We start from the raw sequence: 22,938 nt of genomic DNA on the forward strand, positions 1-22,938 counted from the left end.
CACTCTATTTTATGAAAACGTCCATTCCTGTTTAGTTCGGTCCATGATAAGAGTCCAATAATGGTATAGTTGGATGGGGCTTGCAAAGACCTTTCCAACGATATATTATAAGCCCAATTCCGATGAATACTGAGGAAGTTATGGCCAAAATACTAAACTGGGCCCAAACCGGATTTTGCCTACGACCCAATGATCATGAGGAGGGTCCAAAGGTTTAATCCTATTCCTAAACTAATTAGGATTGATTAGAATCTTCTATAAGTTTCTAAAATATCTTAATTATCCTTTTTTGAAAAGATAAGATTAAGGAATTTGATTTAAATATAAACTTTCCTTTTTTTTTTATAAAACTTTCCTTTTTTAAAGTCCTAATTCTATTCGGATTTAAACATGTTCAAAGACAGTCAGATATTATTTTTGTGCCTCATATTTTTATCCAAATTTTATATTTTTGGATAGATCTTGAAATTATCTTTCCAATGATATATTATAATAATAATTCCGAGCTATAACGGAAAAGATATGAATAAGATATCAAACTCTATCCAAAACTGACACCGTCTCACTATTTCGTTCATATCTTTTATTCTACAACATATTTTAATCTAATTCTAATTGTGTTAGAAATTAGACTTCAAGATATTTCCAACGACATCTTATTCATCTTATTCCGATTCCTGGATCAAAAGATATGATAAAAACAAAATCCGCAAAAACTGCTGTCTACGAGTTTTATTTCGATTCGAATTTGATTCTTTTCTTAATTCTTCGACCCTCTTTTTTCCTATAAATAGAGGTCATATCTCCCCCTTTTTCAATAACCAACTCTCATCAAGATTTTCTTGATTATTCTCTCTCTCTCTCTTTTTCTAAACTAGCCTTTTCTCAAATACAAAATTCCGCATTCACAAGACTTAGATACACCTAGCCATATTCGAAGTTGCCTTCGCCCTAGGCGTGAAAGGTTTAATTTATGAGGGTTTGGTCCCAAATCTCTATTTCAATTATTTAATTTAATTGTTTTGATTATTATTTTCCTTGAAGTTACTAACGTGTGTATTTTGTTATTAGAAAGAGGTACGAGGCATCAAAGTAAGTGCTTTAATGGTTTTAATTGATATTATGATGTAGAAATCATGTTTATATTGTTATTATAATATTTCTAGTATCATGTCTAGGGTAATTTTAATATTAAATATGATTGTTGTGATGCTTCCTATGCTCTTCCTAGTATTTATGATTGCTAGTATCATGTTAGGGTTAAAGATTTGATTTTTATTGCTTAGTGACATGCTAGGATTTGTTATTAATCTTGTTAGTATCATGCCTAGGATCTTGCTATTTTTATTATGCTTTAATATTAACATGAACATGATTATGATTATAATTGTTATAATTTATTATTATTTTGATGATGATTATTTTATTTATGATTATTATTATTATTATTATTATTATTATTATTATTATTATGATATGATTATTATTATTCTTCATGATTATTATTGATTATGTTGCTTGATACATTATTTATATTTATTGCTTGATCACGCCTTTTATGCATGTTTAAATGGAATTGGTACTTGTAATCATGCTTAATAAGATAATTAATAATCTTGTTAGGTTAACTTTGATCATCATTCAAGTGATCGCCAATAATAGTTTGTTTGTGCATTAAATTCAACCAACATAGATTAAACAGGTTTAGGGTTAATCTATTGATTGTAAGTTAGTCAGAAAGTGCACATGAATATGATCAGAATAAAGTAGAGGCATATTATTAGGGCAGGTTCAATCTCTTTTAGGTTGGATTTGTACCTTCATCCCCGGACCCTTAATTGGTTCATGACCTTATGGAGTTGACGATCTCTTGGATCGTTAAGGGGTGTAACCTTCACCTCGTGATGGTTTACAAGTTCCTTAAAAACTTGTTGGCGACTCTTTTGCTCTATCTTCTTCCCTTTTGGACGCCATCGTACTTTAGTGTATGATCACAGTGGGCCTCTAACTTGCTTAACCCAATACCTTTGTTGTGTGACCTCATAGGATCCATTCTAGTGGACTTTGGACTATTTGACTAGCCCAAAGATCAATGATCATAGTCTAGCAACAGATAATGACGACCCAACAGAACGAACTTATTATCTCCATAATAGTGATCCTTGATATATCTAATAATTGCACTTATCGAAGACAAAACTCCTTCACGAGGTGGGGGAGATAAGGGTGGTGGTTGTTTGGAGAGAAGAAAGGGTCGGATTGGAGTCGGGGTAGAGGCGGGGGAATGCTAACCACCGGTGGATGACTGAGGAAGGAGGTTGGGGAGGGGGAAGTGATACGTTGTTGAACGGGGGATGGGGAAAGTATTTTGTTTTTATTTGTTTTGTTTATGTTTTATTTAATTAATTCATTATTATTAACAGAAAAATTTTAAAATAAAAAAAATCTTAACCAACACCACGCGACAAGTGTCCGAGTTAACTTATGAAATAAGTTGCTGGTTTCTATCCTATTTATAGCAGATGTATGTTAAAGGTCGTTTTATTACAGAATGATAAAAAGTCTTTTTATTTTTGGAACACCGCTAAAAGGTCGTATTATTGCTGACAATTTTTACACATTTTGAGTATGCAATGTATTTTAAATTATGAGACAAATGGAGTGATGGTTATGTTGTTTCAATGAGTACTACAAGAAGGGGGGGGGTTGAATTGTAGTATGACAGAATAGTCAAGATTTTTGCGGAATTAAAACTAAGTAAGCTAGAGGAACATAAAGATAAGCTAAAGGAACTAAAATTGAAAGAGAGATTTTGACGTGGAAAAATCTTTGGCCCTAACAAGGAGAAAAGCCACGACCACTTGGGATTTTAGGAAAAAAATCTCCACTAGAATAGGGCAAATGATCCTATTACAAACTAAAGACTCTAACTTCAAGTTCCTCAACGAACTCAAAGCCCCGAGGAACAAGTCACCATTGGGAAATTAGGCTTCACATGAGTTGCTAAATTGAGAAGTGAGTATGGTATAACCGGCCATTTGAGGTAAAAAAAATAACTCATTTTGTATTTCAATACTCAAATTTGAGTCTCACCATTGGAGATGGTCTTAGCAACTTTCTTTTGCAGTTGCTAAGTTTAGATACCAACTTATTGATATCCTTTACAAAAACTACCCCCTCTATTATAAAAAAAACTCACTCAAGTCTCACCATTGGAGAGGGTCTTACAAATCTAACAAACCTTACTTGAAATATTTTTTCTTTACAGATTATTGTACCCATAAAGTCTTCAAATCAAAAAATTAGATCACATCAGATCAAAACATATCAAATGAGATTAGGTGGCAAAAACAAAGTGAAGTAAATAATCCCTAAGTCTCCGACAATACATTGATGGACTGACTATCAGTTGAAGCAAATAGAGAGTGGCATTGAAGAAAAGGGAGCTTGGGATAGTTGTAAATGTGATTGAACAATCCAATGCAGTATGCCAGTAGTGGGGTTCAATTTCATAGCTAAAACTAGAAGAAGAAGCAGTCATGAAATTAAAAAATTAAAAAACATCTGAAAGTCTGACAAATAGGTAGAGGTAAATTAGCTGCAGAATTGAAACAAGAAGGGATTGGTAGGTGAAGTTTAAAGACACTGACCACACTCTGTCTTAGTGTCTTGTACCGCCATAACTTAATCACACCTACCGTAAAACTTGCTCTATAAAGGGTTACATAACCTTAACATTGATGTAGCTATTTGCCTATGTATAGTATTTATGTCTCTAATTTAATTTGTTGCGTAGTATTACTATGGGAGCTACATATACATTATGCATTTACTACATTTACATAAGTAATGCACTATGTTAATTGTGCACTCTGCACCAACACCTCCCTTTCCCTTTGTGCGGTGCATGTACATCTGCTAGCATATGCAATTAGCATATGCATCATTTGTGCTTATGATTGTGCCTCTATAAATGCCCGTACGTGCGTATTTGTAGCGAACCTTGTGTTTAAATATAATCTTATCAAACACAACATGTGAATGTATCATATTGATAAAAGAAAATCGAGAGTTAATGGTATTTGAATAAGTGCTTCAATTTAGCTTTTAAAAGTTTAGATTATTCACATATCAACTTTGACTTGATTTTAGACTATTATATAGAAAAACAAAATGTTATTAAAAGTTTTGCTAAAATAGTCATAATGTATATATCCATAATATCAAAATCATATTATTTTTGCTCATAGAGAATGAAAGATTATTTTTTTATATAAAAGATAGAGAATGAAATATATTAATGGTCAAATTTATGCCTTAATACGTATATTCATAGGGTATGAGTTACTCTTCTCATTTCATTGTCATATCTCTTCACATGGTGATGGATGCAACCCAAACTTACTCAAGATGAATATTAATGCGTACTAATTTATAGGATTGAAGTACTTTTTTCGTAACTAGTGAAGAACAATTTTGTAAGACTGAGAGGAGATGAAACAAGCACACTCTTATCTCTTATGTAGTCTAGTGCTATCTAGAACTAATTGAAGATAGCTCAATAGCTCATCAGTCATCATTTTCTTACTTTAGATAGTATATCATCTCACCTTCTCCAAATTCTAAGTGTTGGTTAGTAACCAAGTATTAGCACTTAAGTTCCTGCAAAATTTTAGTACTAGTACTCCATTTCTTAGCAGCTACACTCCGGTACTACCCACAGAGCTCTATCTAAACAGTCTAAATTAAACTCCTTCCTATCCTCAACAAGATTTAGAAGGCAATTTCCCTGTTCACCTTAATTATAATGAATAAATAGACAAAGCAAAAGTCGATAATAAGAGGTAAAACTATATATGTGGTATGCATATTGTAATCTCAATTCTTATATTAAATAATATTTGTACAATTCATAAGGATAAATCAAAAATATGGTAGTGTCTCTTAGGCTGCATTCCTGTAATGCAATGTCGATGGATATTACAGAGAATTCGACTAAGATACATTAGACTACAATATTGCAGAGGCAAAATTTTGAGCACTAAATTGCGTGCCAAAATGCAGGATGATCGCTCCTATCGTCTAGAAGAACCAAGACCCATAGTTGCACTCCTTACAGTGACTTTAACTGCAGCTATAGCACCAAGATGCCTCAATTTTGGGATCAATGTTTGTCCATCTTGATTTATACAATCTTCCATATGAACCTCGACAAAGTATGCTACCTGAAAAGAGTGAAAACCGCAAAGATTGAGACAATGTACAATAAAGCCTTTAATCGCAACAAAGGAAGATAGAGGATTACAACAAATTAACAATATGCCACTTCAACTAGCAAACGTGGTGTAGACTAGCTGCAAAATGTTGCATGCAAGTGAAAAAAACACATAGAATTTTCATTCCTTCAGCATCATTTAAGCACAATATTAAGATCCCATAACATTTTCTATTCCCAAGTTCAATTGGATGAGCAAGACTCCAAAAGCAGTCCTTGTACTTAACAAGATGTAGTAGTTAGGGTGCAACATTTGAACCACGGTAACATAGAGTACTAAACAAACATTAGATAAACAGGTAACAACCTTTTGCAAAGCATTGCTCCGTATAACTGAATGACAAGTCATGTATTATACACCAAGTGACAAGTCTGTAGGCCAAAGGGTCTTAAAACCAAAGTGGCTGGCATAATTGACACATAGGTCAAGGGTGATAATCTGCAAGAGAACACAGTAAAAGCTAGGTGTTCTACAAGCAATTGAGAAGCTTGAAGGAACTGAAAGCACTATTTTTTTCGTAGAGCGGAAATACACATTCTATTATTCAAATAAGACTTGAATGCCCCACAAAGAAAGGTTTATATATCAACAATCAGCTTTTAGTTGATGAATGAAAAAATAAATAAAAGAAATTGAAGTCTCAGACAGCTACTAGGATATTCAACATATCATGAAGTGTCCATAGGCCACTTCCTATAACCTACGCCAACCTAAAAGAAAAACCCACACCCATGTAAACTAACTTCCCAAAACAAGAACATGCTTTATAGAGTGGGCTTAAAACTTCCCAACTTTTTCTTCCAAAGACCATAAATATGATCTCAGGACCTTGAATTGAAGATGAATATGGTTCTGCATTTGATAACATTAGAAGGGAAAGTTTCATACATGATATGCATCCAGATGCAGCTGAAGTGAATGCAACAGTATATCGCCCATCTCATAAATTTTTTTAAGAAAAAGGCATTGACTTGATTACCACACAAAAGAAAAAAAATAAATTACAAAGCTTTAAATTACCTTTCCAGAAGCATTTCGTACAGGTGATAAATGAAGTAGATTCCAGAATGGAGTCGTGTCTTTTCTGAAAAGTAAACCAGCCAACAAGATTATCCTACTGTCTCAAAAATCTAGAGAAGCTGTTTATCAAGAATTTTATACTAATTAAAATACTAACCTACAATCTAGGATTCGGGCTGTGCATGGCTTGCCATTTTGAATGCACTCATATATCTGCACAAAAAATTGGTACCGGTAATTCTACTCAGTTCCAACTTCAAGGATTGGGGGGCGGGGGTGCAAGCTGAAAGGCGTGATTGAATGATTGATAGTTTGATACGTCAATAAACAAAAGGCAGCAAAACTAAAAATAAAGAAACCTGGTCCTATGAGGAAATACTTGCAACAAGGTGGATGGATCCGTATCAGAGCCACTTAAGAATCTATGCTTGCGGCCCAACACTTCACGTCTATCACAGCCTATAGGATAACAATCAGATTATTCAAGTTCCTATTAATCAAAAAACATCTAAGTCATTAATTGCTTAATTAGCATGTAAGCAAGGTGATTATTGGGTGGACAGATGATCATATATAATTTGATATCATATTGGATGAGAATGTTCCTTAACATAATATTGGATGAGAATATTACATAGACAACTACTCCCCCGGCAATTCCATAAATAATCTTCACATATTCCACAAAAATATTCAAGTTACTCAAAATAGAAAGCTCACCCACACAACCCATGTGATTTGAAACCCTCCACTAACTCTCTCTCTCTCTTATATTTCCTTTGTTCTTTTTTACATGTCCTGTTTCATTTATTACGCTTGCCAACATATAATCTATCAAGATCTTTATGAGAAATTATCAATGAGTAAAAATTATAAAAATTAGATATTGTTGTAATATTTATTGAGACGATTCCAACGAGATCCTACATAACTATATTTTATTCTTACATATAAATCATAAAAGACAGTCAAAGACGAGGATGTAAATAGTTTGAGAGTCAAACTAAGTCAAATAAAAAAGAAGGGAGGAAGTATTCTACTTCATGCGAGTCCTTTTACCCTCTATTATTCTTTTAAGAAATGTTTCTTATATTTATTCTTAATCCCCCACATCTACCAATAAAACTACCCCATCCTATTATATTCTCTTCATCATTTTGTAATCCTGATCTGGTTTGACATAGATAAACCTGAATTTTAGAAGCCTCTTGCTCTTTTAACTAAAATCTACGCTTATGCAGAATTTTCCGCCAGTTCCCTCTTATCTCAGTAGTTTGAATTTTCAAGGGAAGACCATTTGAACTCCCAACTAGAACTAACAAAATAAAAGCATAAAGGGCAGATTAACCTTAACCAAGAGCCACCATATGTGATTCAAATGTGATTCAGAGCAGGAAGAGAGAACTCTACAGATTAAAGTGTTTTGCTTCGAGTCTTGCTCATTGTCTGACATTTAGACTAGATATTAAAATATGGACACGATAACAGAAAAATCCAAAGTTTTTAGAAAACTTGAGAGTAATAGGGAATCATAACCCACTAGTTAGTTTCAAGAATGCTTCACTTGCATAAATAATGGGCATGCTCGGTAAAAGCGGATCAATTCTAAAAGCCAATGAAAAAGTTTAATCAGATATAAACCCTATTCAAAAAATTGATCCATAACGAGTGGCAACAAATAAAAATCTTAACAACTCACAATACAAAGCTTTATTTGATTCTACCAAGAGATGTTAGTAAGGCAGAATTTAAAATGTTCTTCCCCTCCACACTGCAGCTCTTCTCAGAAATAGATTTGCCCCGTAATGCACTGTACTGAGTTAGCACAGACAAAATATTGCTAATAGACGTAGTAGCTTTTTGCTTATCAAGCTCACTTGCTTCACAAAATTCCTCAACCTCTATTCCTGTCAAGCACAATATAACAATAACACCTTAGAATTTAGAAGCCAATCAAGCCATGTATGAACCAAATTAAATACAGCACAACGAATGTTTGATGCAGACAGAAATTAAATCAAGGTTGTTTCAGATAAAATGAATATGAACATCATAAAGAAAAATAACAATGCTGAGCTCGCTAGCTCATAAGCTTAGGGACTACTTTGTAGTTTATAAAGGTCAAATAGTAGAGCAAACATTGTTCAATTTACCCACATCATGGCTATCAAAGAGAAGCTTCCAAAAATGCAAAATTGAGATAAAGATGACAGAATCACGGCAAAGCAACTCTTAGAAGCTATACTAATTTCCACGTCCCAGTCCAAATCAAAATATTGTAATGCTTCAAAATACTGAGAATATGATATGCATTTAGTTAGCACAATGTAAAAAGATATAAAAGCTGCCAAAGCACCATAGTGACATACACATTCTAATGTCATATGCACACAATAAGAACTGACCAAACAAGCACAAGCTTTAAGCATTCCACCGTTGTAATCACTTAATGCGGTTAAAAATCTTACCAATGAATAAGCTCCTATACAAGCAGACTTGAGCTGAATTAAATGATTCAATCAAACAAGCAAAACAAAGCAATAAGGATATCTTTGGTGGCAATTTCTTACCTACATCCAAGTCAAAAAATGAATCAAATGTGGCGCTATGACTCAATTCAGACACAGAATCCGAGCACACCTCTCTCCTACAAGACCCGAGCAAAAATTCACGTGACTTAACCCCATCTTCACATAAGCAAAAATCACTCCTACCATGTCCACTCCCCGAACGCAATGACTTCCTCGAAATTGGGACTTGAACAGCAACAAAATGGATTACCCTTCCATCCTCCCCACTAAAAACTGGACTCATACAAAACAAAATCCAAAAGGGTGTCCCATTTTTATGATAATTCAACAAACTAACTTGAATTGCTCGTTCTTCTCGAATCGCCTCTCGAATTTCCATCACTGTCCCCCTATTAGTCCCTTTCCCTTGAAACATTCTCCCATTTCTCCCAATCACCTCATCTCTAGAATATCCAAACATCTCTAAAAACCCCCAGCTTGCAAACACAATAGGGTTCCCAGAAATACAAGGATCAGTTAAAGTAAAATTACAGGGCAATTCATCTAAAGCTTCATAAACCCAATTTGAGTAATGGGCATCAACAGATTGTTTAATTACTAGTTCCAATTGTGATTCCATAACCCTATCCCTTCTTTTCTTACAATGGTGCAACAATCCAATCCCATCAGGCAACTTAACAAAGCAATATCTTACCACCAAATTCTGTTACATAGTACAACAACGCAATTTCAATGCATTAATACCAATAAATTAAATGGGGTAAGTTACATGAACCAACCATAAAATCTCTAATTGTTGTTTACCAAAAAAAAAAAATGTTAAAGAGTTGTTCAATCAACAAAAAAATAACTACTCCTAACTTAATCAACTGAAAAATTAAGAAGATTGACACAATAATAATATTATTGATTTATTAATATAAAACACAAAGATTGAAAGGGTGTACCTTTTATTAAACTCCCTTTGGAAGGATTATGTTTGTTTATGGTGTGAAGTTTATAGTGAAAATATGGACCCATGATTAGTGGAATTGAAAATATCTTATTAAATATGTGGATTTCAACAAGTAATACAAGTATTAGATACCCGTAAAACAAACAATTGCTTCTGGTTCATCAATATGGAAAGGAAAATTCAAAACTTATTTTAATGATTGAGAGAGAGAAAAAGAGATGAAGACTTTCGTTTTCTTATGAAATTGAAGTAGAAATATTTATATCACATGTAAAAAAATTAAACGAAAAGAAATATATGGTGAAATATTTATTCAAAATCATTAAAGAAAAAATAAAGTTTTTATGTGATTCACCTGGAGGGGGAGAATTGTGGACCAAAGTTAAAGTTGGTGATGCTTGAATGTGGAAGTGTTCCTGGGACTCATATAGTGTGATGTTTATTTTGGTAACATTAATGACATTTGGATTAGGCTGATGCAGATCTGAGTAAGCTATTTTCGATTATCTAACAAAACAAATATCAATTATGAGCCAACTAAGGATAAAGTAGAGAGAGATATGTTAGTGATTTAATCCTTAATTAACCTTATAATATAGCCTTAAAATTTATTGATTGTTCTCTTTGGCAGTAGTTAGGTTTCGTTCAGTATCACTATTAATTTATTATTTCATCTGTTTCTAAATAATTTGATAAATCAAATATGGCACAAGTGTCAATGCATTAGTATTACCTTAAATATATACCCCATCTGTATTTAAAAGATTAATCCTTTTGGCATAATTTTTGTCCCAAAATGTTCATCTAATTTGTTTTAAAATACCCTTCAATTTACAATAATATTTGTGCAAAATTAGTTTCCCCATGCAAATTTTGTTTTTTTTAATGTACTTTTATTACTTTTTTTTTTTAAGATCTCATGTAAATTTGTCTTTTTAATGTATTTTTATTAGTTTCCCTTTACATTTAGGAAAATTTGATTCTAATAATTCAACTTTTGTCCCGTTTTTTTTATTATTTTTTATTTATTTATTAACCCAACCTTTTGAACAATCACTAATAATCCAAGCTTTGGGGGTGTTTTATTTTATTAAGCCAAGATGATCGGTAAACTTTTCATCCTGTAATTTTTTTAAAATATTTTTTTCTTTCACAATTTTTTTTTTAAAAAATAAATAGATTAAAAAAATAAAAAAGTTCCCATGCCAACCCTCTTACCCCCAACGGAATGCCGGCAGCCACCCCCTCTTATTTTTTGGGTTTCAAGAGGTGGTGGGTTTTGCGATGCCAGATTTCTCAATTTCAAGGGATTTTACGGTGCGAGAGTTCTCAATTTCAAGAAGGTGGGAATTTTTGGGTTATAGATCCGATTGGTGGTTTAATTATCTGGGTCATGGGTTGGGGTATCGAGTTAATTGGGGTTTTTGGGTTGGGGATTCAAGAAGAGGGAGGGTGGTCATAAAATCGATCTAATGGAGTGGAATGGGAAGGGAGGTTAGAAAAGATTGGGGACGACCGGTCGGGTCGAAAAATCGATATACGTCTCATAGTTTTTGGGATTTGTGGTTGCTGGCGTTGTAGGTTGTGGTGCGTGTGTTGGTAGTTATTGGTGGAGTTGTGTGGGTGAAGGTTAGTGATTTGAGGTGGTGGAGGTTAAGAAGGCTGTTAGGGAATGGGGAGGAGGGAGGCTGCCGGATAAAAGGGAGGGAAGAGGGAGGAGGGGCTGCTGAAAAAAGGGAGGGAAGGGGAGGATGGAGGTGGAGGGGAACAGGGCAGCCATTGATAAATTAAAGGTGAAGTCTAAGGGAAGGAAGGAGGCCAGGTGGGAGGAAAGGGAAAAAATAATTTTTTTTATTAATTAAAAATAATTTTAAATATTTGGACGAATTATAGTGTATAGGGGTGAGCTTAGTAGGGTACCCTGCAAAAATCTCGATCTTCAGAATCGGAACCTGTTAAAACATGTTCCCAAAAACCGGAACCGGAACCTGTTCAACAGGTTCTTAAAAATTAGGTATCGGAAACGAAATCTGCAGGTTCCGATTTCAGAACAAGGTACCATATCTTTCAAAGTAAGCTTAATAGTTACTTGATTGTCTAGAATATCTAATACAAAATTACAAATACTTATATTGATATCATTAATTAAACCTTTAAGAGTAAGATGAAAAATGAATAAGAGGAGGGAGAGTTAGGTGACGACTTTTATACAATTTTGATATAGGGCTCTTATACTTGGGTTTAATTGACTGGTTCCGGTTTCATGTACCATATAGAGAACCTATATTAACAGGGTAGCCTATAGGTTCCGGGTCCAAAATTTTAATACACGGAACTGGAACATGTTGCAACAGGTTCCCATTTTTATTACCCGGAACCGGAACCTGTTCTAGAACCTGTGGTTCCGGTTCCAGGTCATGTACCCTAAATTTTTGCTCACTCCTAATAGTGTGACACATGGCAAGGTCACTTGCTATAAGAGGTAAGTAATCGGTTTGGCCTTATAGAATAGAATGGGGTATAAAGCTTGGATTATTAGTGAATAATCAAAAGGTTGAATTAATAAAAAAGAAAAAAGACCGTGCAAATGTTGGATTATTAGAATCATATTTTCCATAAATTAAAGGGTAATTTTAAAATAACCACCTTTAAAAAACCACCAAATTATTTTGAACCTCCTTATATCAATTTTTTGTATTTAACCACTGTTGACACCGAAATTTTGTTAATTATTAGGTGTCAAGATATATGTAAATAAGAAGATAATATCAATAAGATATTTATCTTCAAGATCTCGTAGAATATTTGATTATTATCTTGTTAACTACTATACGACTCTCTATATAGAGAGAGTCGTTTCTAGGGTTTAATTAGGCTCAGATGGAACAAGTCACAAGGCCCCATCTCCTCCATACTACTAAACACTCATTGTATGGAATAAGCCGATAAGGCCCCGTACTACAAACAAATCAAGTTGACAGTTAAAGTGCTCAAACAACATCTGTTGACATTGGTCAAAATGTGTAAAGTGAAATCAAATTTTTCACATGTTTTGCCTTTAATTTCTTTTTTTTTTCATTCTTTTGAATCAATGTACGTAGGAAATCTCGGATCATACGGTCCATCACTCACTTAGCATTCATGTTTTTCAGGCACGGTACCAAGCACTCAATTCGAGACGCAATTCGAGACGTGTTCGTATCCTAGACATTGGAACACTTGTCTTTAGACATTATTTTTTATTTACTTATTCTTATTTTTTTTCATTTGAACTTGCTTTCTGAATGTTACACAAATTTCACACCTTCCCATCCCAAAGTTAAGTGAATGTGAGCTGAATAAATAAGTCCAATAGTTAGACGAGGCTCAAAGTGGTTGACGAATGAATGGATATGTGATTGAATGGTTAATAAGGAGTGAATGAGTTGCAAAGATGCCTCAAGTCATTGATGTACCTTGTGTTTGTTCGACAATTAGTTTTTTTAATGAATGAAAAAATCTATGATCGAGATGTAAAGGAAATATGCTCATTTTATTGATGGGAATGGTGAATAAAAAAACACATAAACACAATAGAGTCTACGAAGAAAAACCTATGATAGACATAAAAGGTGAATGGAAATAAAGAATCATGAAATCTTGCACGATTGAGCCACCGTGCGCCTTGTCTTCATTACTTCTTGCCGCTTGGAGGGATAGGAAGTTTGTTTGCATCAACAAGATCTTGAATAACGTCCTTCAAATTCCAACATTGCTTGGTAGTATGACCTCCTCCTTGATGGAACTTGCAGTGGGCATTGGGATTCCACTTAGCACTCTTTTGTTTCAGGTTTTGGCTCTGGAAATGGTCCAATAGGTGTGATCAAGCCTTGACCGTAAAGAAGATCAAAGGCCCATCATAAGTCAGTCCTAAAGGAGTGTAAGTTCTCCTTTTCTTGGGCAATGGAGCATCAAGAGCTAACATTTCATTGAGATCGACTTGGCTTATATTGTTGGTAGTATTTTCGTGCTTAGAAGACAAAGAAGAAGGAAGGTCGTTCTTATTTTTTTTCCAAGTGCTATTATTGTTACTACCAACAATATTTATTAGCTCATCCTCGATATTGATGCCAATGTCATATACAGCTTCAAAAGTGTTCAAAGGCAAGAACCTAAGGTGTTGCTTGTACTTGTAAGTTAGTTTCTAGATGAAGAGGCGAACCATCTCTCTTTCTTTGGGGAAATTTACCAAGAAAGCATCCGTTTTCCTCCACTTGTTCAAATAAGCGGTGAAGCCTTCATTCTCTTTCTATTTGAGAACGAAGAGTTCAAGTTCAGACGTTTTGGTTTGAATGTTACACTTATAACAATTCATGAAACCGTCGGTGACATTTTTGCCAAGTTGTAGTATGCTTGGTATCTAGAGAATAAAACCATTGTGGTCAAGCATGCTCTAAGGAGAGCAGGAACACCGTAGGATAGAGTGTTACGTCCAATCTTTTAAGAGCCATGGTTGTAGAGAATGCTATCAAATGGAATATTGGATTGTCAGTAGGCTTGAACTTTGGAATATCAGCAGTGGAGAACTTTTGAGGGAGCTTGTCCTTCATATCCAAGGGAGTAGGAGGCTGTTCCATATAAGTGATATCCTCAAAAATCTTGCTCATCTGTTCTATCAATTTTTCAAGGATAGCAACAATGACCTTGTTTTGTTCTATGGTAGTGACCCTAGTGGTAAAGGTTTGCATCATGGTCGACAACGCCTCGATGGATTTGTTGATGTTCTCAATGTATTCCTTAGTGGCCATTGGAACGAACTGAAAGTAGTTTGAAGGTGATAAGTAATGTGGAGATGGCGAAGTTTTCTTTGAACACCTCTTAGATCTAAGAGATTGATGCAGTAATGACTCGAACTGTACCGATCTACCTCTGCTCCTTGACCAAGTACAGTGAAATAAAATAAATTCACTGAATGGTTTGACGCACTGATCAAAATCAAGAAAGGAAGAGGGAGAGATAGACATATGAAAATAGGTAAGACAAACTCCACTCATTTTTGTGATGGAAAAAATAGGTGCATGAACCTAGTATACGATCATAAATGACATGGTGCACGACTCGAGTCAAAAAACACTACAACAAAATAAGGCAAAGGTAATAGTGCAAAACCATTGCCTAATATAAAAATAGTGTTGCCTTGTAGCTAAGGAAACACATATGAGGCGTAATATATGCCCCCGTTGTCTATTCATAAGGTAACATATTTTTATTCAAAGGCAACAATTTTGAAAGCCAATGTAAAATGATACATAAGGCAACAATTTTACAAAGACAACAAATGAAAAATGTTGCCATTTAAGGAGATAATTCAAAAATGTTGTCATTCCCAAGCATTTAGTAGTTGGTAGGGCTCGAATTTGTGACCTCAAAGTCACAAGGTGAGTTCCCTACCAAATCCACCAAACTTGCTTATATGTGTGTGTGTGTGTCTGTGTTTATATATATATATATATATATGTTATTATACATATGTATGTTTATATATATGTAGACACCTACTTTTGGCCTCTTGTCCCGAAAGGAAGTGCGATGATGTTACAAAAATCCGTTCTTCATGTTAGATCAAAGTTGAAGTGTTTATGGACTACAAAATGCATTATAAAGTAAGTCAAAACTCATATTTGAGACCAAGTAATCTTAGAGCCTTTTCCAATTACTAATTAGGCCTAAAATGTGCTCATACATGTTTAAACTTGATTAATAATGGACCCAAATGCGGCAAATGCAACAAATCGATCCAATGGATCTTACATTGTTGAAAACCGAGCCAAAAAGATACAACAACCATCATATTTCCTTTCATGGACTATAAAACTGGACAGACCTTTCAAAGAGATTTTCAACGGTAGATTATAAGCCAATTTCCGAGTTAAAACGAAGAAGTTATGATCAAAACACTAAACCGGGCCTTAAAACCAATACCCTTGCACTCCAACGGCCATATCTTTTGATCCATAACAGATTATAACCTAATTATAATGGCATTGGAAATTAGAAATTAATATCTTTTCAATGATATCTCACACGCCTAAATCCGACTTCGCAATCAAAAGTTATGGAAGTTTTAAAAACGCGTTTTTGTATAAGGCAAACCGCATCCCAGTGCAACTCAGTAAGTTGCGCGTGCCTGGCTCGTGCGACTCATTGAGATGCGCGTGGAACCCAGCGCGACTTAGAGAGTTGCGCGTGCCACCTGAGGCGCGGCTCTTAAACCCTAAACCTAGATCCATACGCCTATAAATAGGGGTCTTCGTTCAGCATTATAGGGACAGAAAAATAAGAATTCTAAACCCCTAATTCTGAAAACCCTAACCTCTCTCAAACCCTCTTACTATCATAATACTTTTTCCTCTTTCTTCCCAACTACTCTTCAACCCTAATTGAATCCATTGAAGCCCTTGGATTTACAAAGAAGAAAGAAGGTCCATAAGCATCCAAAACAGAGATCTAAGTTTACAAAGAAGAACGGTTTGTTTCCTGAGCACTTAGATAAATCACTTTTCTTTTATTGTTTAAATAACTTTAATTGAATAAATAGTGTTATTTAATCACTTTAAACAAACTTTTAATTAATTAATTCACATAGTATTCTTTCATTTAATCAAGACTATAATTTGATAATTAATTGTTGTTTTTATCACTTTAGAGAAGGCGAATATTGTTTAGTTTGTTCTTTTCACGAATATTGATTAAACAAATAATAACGACTTTTGCAATGTAATTCCTACATGATTAATGCTTGTAAATAAAATCAACTAACTTAGTCTTTAGGTATCACATTGCATATATTTTTTGGTAATGAAATTGTGAAAAAGGAAGAGCTAGTAGAGGCCGCACTAGGGCTAGAATAGCGATTGTCCGTTAAAGGAAACATTATTTTAGTACCCTCGCTCCCTAACTCACTTCTGGTTTATGTAGTCCAATTTGCGCATGGGTAAACTTACGGTTTGTGCTAATTATCCCATGAACTCCACATGGGAGAAAGGCATGAACGAGGTTTATGAGTTTTCCCAAAACTCATTGGCGACTCCTTCTTGTTTCTTACAAAAAAGCGTGATGAGAGTATCATATCTAATTCAAGGTCTCCCAAAACGTTAGGAATTCAAATCCTAATACACCCTAACAAGTATAAATTCCTAGGCTTTTAAAGGGCCATGGGCATCTAAGGAAGGATCTTCAACGATGGGAACACCCTCCTTACATATACATATACATATACAGTTTATATATATATATATATATATATATATATATATATATATATATATATATATATATATATATATACACACACACACACACACAACTTAAATTATGTTGTCTTTTTTATATAAATGTTGCCATAGATGGCAACATAGATATTAATGTTACATTTTCAAACAATAGTTTTGTTATTGTTGTCTTTTCATGCAAAAATTATTATGTTTGTTGTCTTAGACAGGAAAAAGGTAACAATTTAAGCGACTGTTGCCTTATATAGTGTTGGACTTAATGATTTTGATGATGACACAACCTCACTTACTTACTATAGGGAATATTTCAAGCATTATCCCTAGCTTGAACCCCACTGTGATCATACACTAAAGTACGGTGGCGTCTTAAGGGAAAGAAGATAGAGCAAAAGAGTCGTCAACAAGTTTAAGGAACTTGTAAACCGTTCACGAGGTGAAGGTTACACCCCTTAACGATCCAGGAGATCGTCAACTCCAATAGGTCTGGAACCATGACTGGTAGTTCGGGGATGAAGGTACAAATCCAACCTAAAAGAGATTGAACCTGCCCTAATAATAGGCCTCTACTTTATTCTAATCATATTCATGTGCGCTTTCTGACTAACATGCAATCAATAAGATTAACCCTAAACCTGTTTATCTATGTTGGTTGAATATTAATGCACAAATAAATCTATTATTGGCGATCACTTGAATTATAATCAAATTAACCCTAAACAAGATTACTAAATATCTTATTAAGCATGATTACAAGTACAAATTCCCTTTAAACATGCATAAAAGGCGTGATCAAGCAATAACAATAAATAATCAAGCAACATAATAATAATCATAATATAAAAATTATAATCATAATCATAACAATTATAATAATCATAATAATAATAATTAAAAAATAATCATAATCATGTTAAAGCATAATAATAGCAAGATCCTAGTCATGATAATAACAAGATTAATAACAAACCCTAGCATGTCACTAAACAATAAAAATCAAATCTTTAACACTAACATGATACTAACATGCTATAAGGAAAGACAATAAAAGACATCATAGAAATCATAATTGACATTATATTTTTTACCCTAAACATGATACTAGGAACTTATTGTTGTCATTCTAAACATCAAATTAAGAAAAACATCATAACATGATACTAGGAATCAATAAAATAATCTAATCATGATTTCTATATCATAATAACAATGCAAACTATTAAAGCACTTACTTGGATGCCTCGTATCTCTTTCTAATAACAAAATACACACGTTAGTAACCTCAAGGAAAATAATAAACAAATAATTAAATCAAATAATTGAAAGAGAGATTTGGGACCAAACCCTTAGAAATTAAAACCTTTCACGTCTAGGGCGAAGGCAACTTCGAAATTGACTAGGTGTGTCTAGTGCTAATGTATGAGGAATTGTGTTTGTAAAAAGCTAGGCTAGAAAGAGACAGAGAATCAAGAAATTCTTGATGAGATTTCATGATAATTGGTGATTGAAAAAGGGAATATATGACCTCTATTTATAGAGAAAAATGAGGGTCGAAGAATAAGAAAAGATTCGAATTCGAATCGCAATAGAACTCGATGGACATCAGTTTTTGTGGATTTTTTTTTATCATGTCTTTTGATCCAAAAGTCTAAATAAGTAATATAATATGTAGTTCTAAAGCTCTTGAAGTCTAATTTCCATCCCAATGAGAATCAGATTAAAATATTTTGTATATAAAAAGATATGGCCGAACTAGTAGGACGGTGTCAGTTTTGGATAGAGTTTCATATCTCATTCATATTTTTTTCGTTATAACTCGGATTTAATATTATAATATATCATTGGAAAGATAATTTCAAGATATATCCAAAAATATAAAATTTGGATAAAGATTATGAGCCACGAAAATAAAATCTCACTGTCTTTGAACATCTTTAAATTCGAATAGAATTAGGATTTAAGAAAATGGAAAGTTTTTATTTAACTCAAATTCTTTAATCTTATCTTTTCAAAAAGGATAATTAAGATCTTTTAGAAACTAATAGAAGCTTCTAATTAATCCTAATTATTTTAGGAATAGGATTAAACCTTTGGACCCTCCACATGATCATTGGGTCGTAGGTAAAATCCGGTTCGAGCCCAGTTTAGTATTTTGGCCATAACTTCCTCATTATTCATCGGAATTGGGCTTATAATATATCGTTGGAAAGGTCTTTTCAAGACCCATACAACTACACCATTATTGGACCCATATCATGGACCAAAAAAAACTTAAATGTACGTTTTTCAAAAATAGGGTGAGAAAAGAAATATATTAAAAAACAGAAAGAAGAGATATTTTAATAAAAACATCCTCATCATTAGACATCGGAATTGGGCTTTTTTCGATAATCAAATGACATGAAAGGTATTTATCACTGGGTTTAGTTTTGGGGAAACACATTTGGGTGTCTACAGAAGCCCCCACTTTGACTGAGTTTGGAGAAACGCAAGTTTCAAAAACAAAAGTCAAAGTATCGATAGGGACAGAGAATGATTCAGAACGTTCTGCGATCCTAAATCACTCTTGTAACGCCGATACCTGCAAACTAGCGTTAGTAAGAGAGTTAAGAAATGCGTATCTTGCACCGTCGAGCACACGTCTGTTAAAGAAACCGATTTGCTACTGCATTGTTGTTGTTTGTGACAACTTTTCGTAAGCTAGGGAATGCCATCTTGCTATTTTGACAATCTTCCGCAAGCTAGAGAATACCGCCTGAAGACTGCTACGCTTGTAACTGCCTCCAATTTCCGCTGTGATAGTCTTTGAAAAGATCACTGCTTGTTGATCCTTGATACTGCTATGCCAGTACACCGACGCTTTTGCTGTGATGACAATCCTCTTTTCTTTGGGAATAGTTGCCAACACAACTCTTGTATGATGTATGACAATCCGATTTAGGGAAAGTTGTCAATGCTTCGTAACAATCCATCCTTGGAAATGTTGCCACGATGAAGCGACAATCCGTATCTTGGAAAATTAGCCAAAATCCATTTTTGGGAAAAGTTGCCAATGCTTCGTAACAATCTGTCATAAGAATTTTGCTATGATCGACAATCCACATCTTGGAATATAACTCTTGAAAGCAATTCACCTTGGAAATTTGCCAACGCTATGTGACAATCCTTTTAGGAAAATATTGCCACAATTGACAATCCGCATCTTGGAACATTTGCAAAAAAGAGTCGACCGACAATCCACTTCGGGAAAATTTGCCACTTATTGAAATGAATGATAATTCACGTTGAGGAACCTTTGCCTAAATTTATGATGAATAGAGACCTACAACAATCCTTTGGGAAATTTTTCCATAGGGAACTGGGTGTATGACAATCCAATCTCGGAAAACTTGCCAGCAATGACAATCCGAACTTGGAAAAAATTGCCAAACAGAGAAGGAGCACGACAATCCACGCTTGGAAACTTTGCTAGAGATGACAATCCAATCTTGGAAAAATTGTCGTTGAAGAAGATGCGCGACAATCCATATTCGGAAATATTGTCAGTTGGGGATGACAATCCAATTTTGGAATTGTCGTTCAAGAAGAACGCGCGACAATCCATATTTGGAAATATTGTTGTTTAAGTGCTTGCTTTTAAACCGATACGTTGGTGCTTGTAATGAGCAAGTGCTTTAGGCGCTTTAAGCTAAGTGAGACGATTTTTTGTCAGGTCAATCACTTGCTACGATTGTAATCGAGCCGACTACTAATCATGTCAATTTGCTTATAGGGGCTAACTGGCGTACCAAGGAACCCGAAATTGTTGTATGAAGTCGAAATAACCGTTCTGAGAGGCTTCGAGCTCTGTCGCTGCTTAAATATCTCTGGCATCAAGAATTGGCTTTGTCGCCAGACGGTAGGATCTAGAGTCAGGCGTTGAAATCTGTTGCCAGACGCCAGATGTTGTTGCCAGATGACAGCCTTGTCGTCTGGTGATGGAGTCAGGTCATCCCTATGATGCCGCTGTTGCTTGGTTTTGCTCCGAACTTTGAGCTTGGTCGTTTCCTTTCAACCAAATCCCCTCAAATCTCTTATAAATTGAAGCTCTTCATCTCTAATTTACTGGTCTATGTAACTCCTCTTATCTTGGAGGAATATCCTGTGTCATATTCTCGGTTTTTTTGAAAAAATCCGGGAATGTCCCCGCTTGCTAGGATGCACCTGCATTTATATCTTTGACTATAGGACTTTGCTTATCTTTATTTAGGGTTGACCTAAGACTTAGTGTTGCTTGACTCATTGACTTGACATGACTCAAGGTATGAACTTGACTCCCTGTGATTGACTCGAGGTTGACTCGACTCAAAGTGTTTGACACATGTGTTAGACTCAAATCAAGGTGATATGACACGACATGACTCAATGTGTACAGGACTCGCGTGTGCATTGTAATGTGATTGTGCGACTCGAAAATGCAAAAAAGCAAAAATTTTCCTTCATTTTTTTGGAGGGTATCGACTTTCTCCCAAAAAAGAAAGACACGAAAAAAGCAAAGTTTTTGAAGGTGCATGTTGAATGAGGTTAATTAAATGTCATTTGATACTATCTCTCAAGGTGCAAGGATTAATCCATCCTAGACTATCCTAGTTGACTCAATGATGAAAGTATTTGGGTAACTTAGGCACGGAGGCTAAGCACTTCATACTTCGATGCAATGATGATTATGATTGATGAGTGATGTTGATATGACAAGGCATGCTTCAACGTTGTGTTAAAATTTCATGACAAAGGGTTCCTTAGGGAAAGACTATTTGGTCATGTATCTGTGCGGTATGTGAAAGTGATACTAAAGTTAGGCCGCAAGGGCTAATTGTGTGGGAAAATATATTGAAAAGAGTCAAATGGTGGTGACTTTTAGGCTACGTAAGCTAATGATGTAAGGTTCAAACCCCCAAGTCTAGCTCTAAGTAGATAGGAATGAGCATTGGAGATCCCTTGATATGATCATGGTGTGTGGATGTGAATATGAATGCATTTTTATTACGGCCGCACCTCAATGTGAGGTTGCCTACGTATCCATTAGGAATCAGGCCGAACGTAACTCTAGCCAAACCTCGCACAAGTGTGTGTATACCTCAAAAAGGTCTTTTTAAGGGTTGTAACGTGGTTAGGCTAAAGGTTGAAGAAGAAGGGGATAAAGGCTCAAGACCCTCGATAAGCCCATAAGGTGTGCAACCTTGCTTTTGTATCTTTGTATTATTGTGCTTAAGGTTTCTCACTTTTGAGCTCTGTTTTTTTTTTTTTTTTTTTTTTTTTTTTTTTTTTTTTTTTTGCTCCTTTTTTTTTGGCTTTTGCAATTTTTTATTTTTATAAGTGTGGTCAATCCCGATCATGCGGTCTATCACTCATTTGGCATTCATGTTTCTCAGGCACGGTACCGAGCACTCGATAAGAGACGAAATCTGAGACGTGTTCATATCAAAGACATGTTCATGTCAAAGACATTGGAACACTTACCCTTTTGTACACTTTTATTTATTATTATTATTTTTTACTTATTTTTATTGCTTTTTTTATTTTTTTTTGAAATCACTCAAGCTTTTTGTAATTGCATAGGTTACACACCATCCCATCCCAAAGTTAGGTAGATGTAGGTTGAAGAAAGAAAGGTCTATCGTTAGACGAGGCTCAAAGTGAATTATCAATAAGAGATTGTATATTTGAAGGGTGAAAGGCAATATGATGTGGCTACAAGGGGTGCCTGAAATCATTAGTATACCTTGTGCTTAACTCGACTTTTTTTTTTTTTGGCAATGCAATGCAATGATTATATGCAAGAAAATAAATACTCATTTTATTTAAAAAGTGCAGGGTAAAAATCAAACTCTAAGAAATAAATTCAAGGA

General features: G+C 34.5%; 1 protein-coding gene across 3 annotated transcripts; it reads right to left on the reverse strand.

Moving 5' to 3' along the window:
- Positions 1 to 4,838: 4,838 nt before the first annotated feature.
- On the reverse strand, positions 4,839 to 10,618 carry LOC110713597 (protein TWIN LOV 1-like). Of its 3 annotated transcripts, none has more exons than XM_021892046.1 (7): positions 10,138 to 10,618; positions 8,867 to 9,530; positions 8,021 to 8,203; positions 6,676 to 6,755; positions 6,454 to 6,509; positions 6,297 to 6,360; positions 4,839 to 5,225 (listed from the first exon to the last, which is right to left on the reverse strand). In XM_021892046.1, the coding sequence occupies exons 2-7, from the start codon at positions 9,444 to 9,446 to the stop codon at positions 5,076 to 5,078; spliced, it is 1,113 nt and encodes a 370-aa protein (XP_021747738.1). In that variant the 5' UTR covers positions 9,447 to 9,530; positions 10,138 to 10,618; the 3' UTR covers positions 4,839 to 5,075. The 3 variants fall into 3 exon arrangements, with proteins under 3 accessions (XP_021747738.1, XP_021747736.1, XP_021747739.1); XM_021892044.1 differs by lacking the exon at positions 10,138 to 10,618 and adding an exon at positions 9,775 to 10,122; XM_021892047.1 differs by lacking the exons at positions 4,839 to 5,225; positions 6,297 to 6,360; positions 10,138 to 10,618 and adding an exon at positions 9,775 to 10,125 and having other exon boundaries at positions 6,656 to 6,755.
- Between the last annotated feature and the right edge of the window lie 12,320 nt (positions 10,619 to 22,938).

Source organism: Chenopodium quinoa, unplaced genomic scaffold (genome assembly GCF_001683475.1).
Source record: "Chenopodium quinoa cultivar QQ74 unplaced genomic scaffold, ASM168347v1, whole genome shotgun sequence".
Lineage (NCBI taxonomy): Eukaryota > Viridiplantae > Streptophyta > Magnoliopsida > Caryophyllales > Amaranthaceae > Chenopodium > Chenopodium quinoa.

What these genes read in the sequence shown, in the direction of transcription:
- LOC110713597 (XM_021892046.1), bottom strand. Translation starts at nt 9,446, where the DNA reads ATGGAATCACAATTGGAACTAGTAATTAAACAATCTGTTGATGCCCAT. An exon ending in ATCCATCCACCTTGTTGCAA is followed by an intron (nt 6,510 to 6,675) that starts GTATTTCCTCAT and finishes TTTTTTGTGCAG; the next exon opens with ATATATGAGTGCATTCAAAA. An exon ending in GCCCGAATCCTAGATTGTAG is followed by an intron (nt 6,361 to 6,453) that starts GTTAGTATTTTA and finishes TTTACTTTTCAG; the next exon opens with AAAAGACACGACTCCATTCT.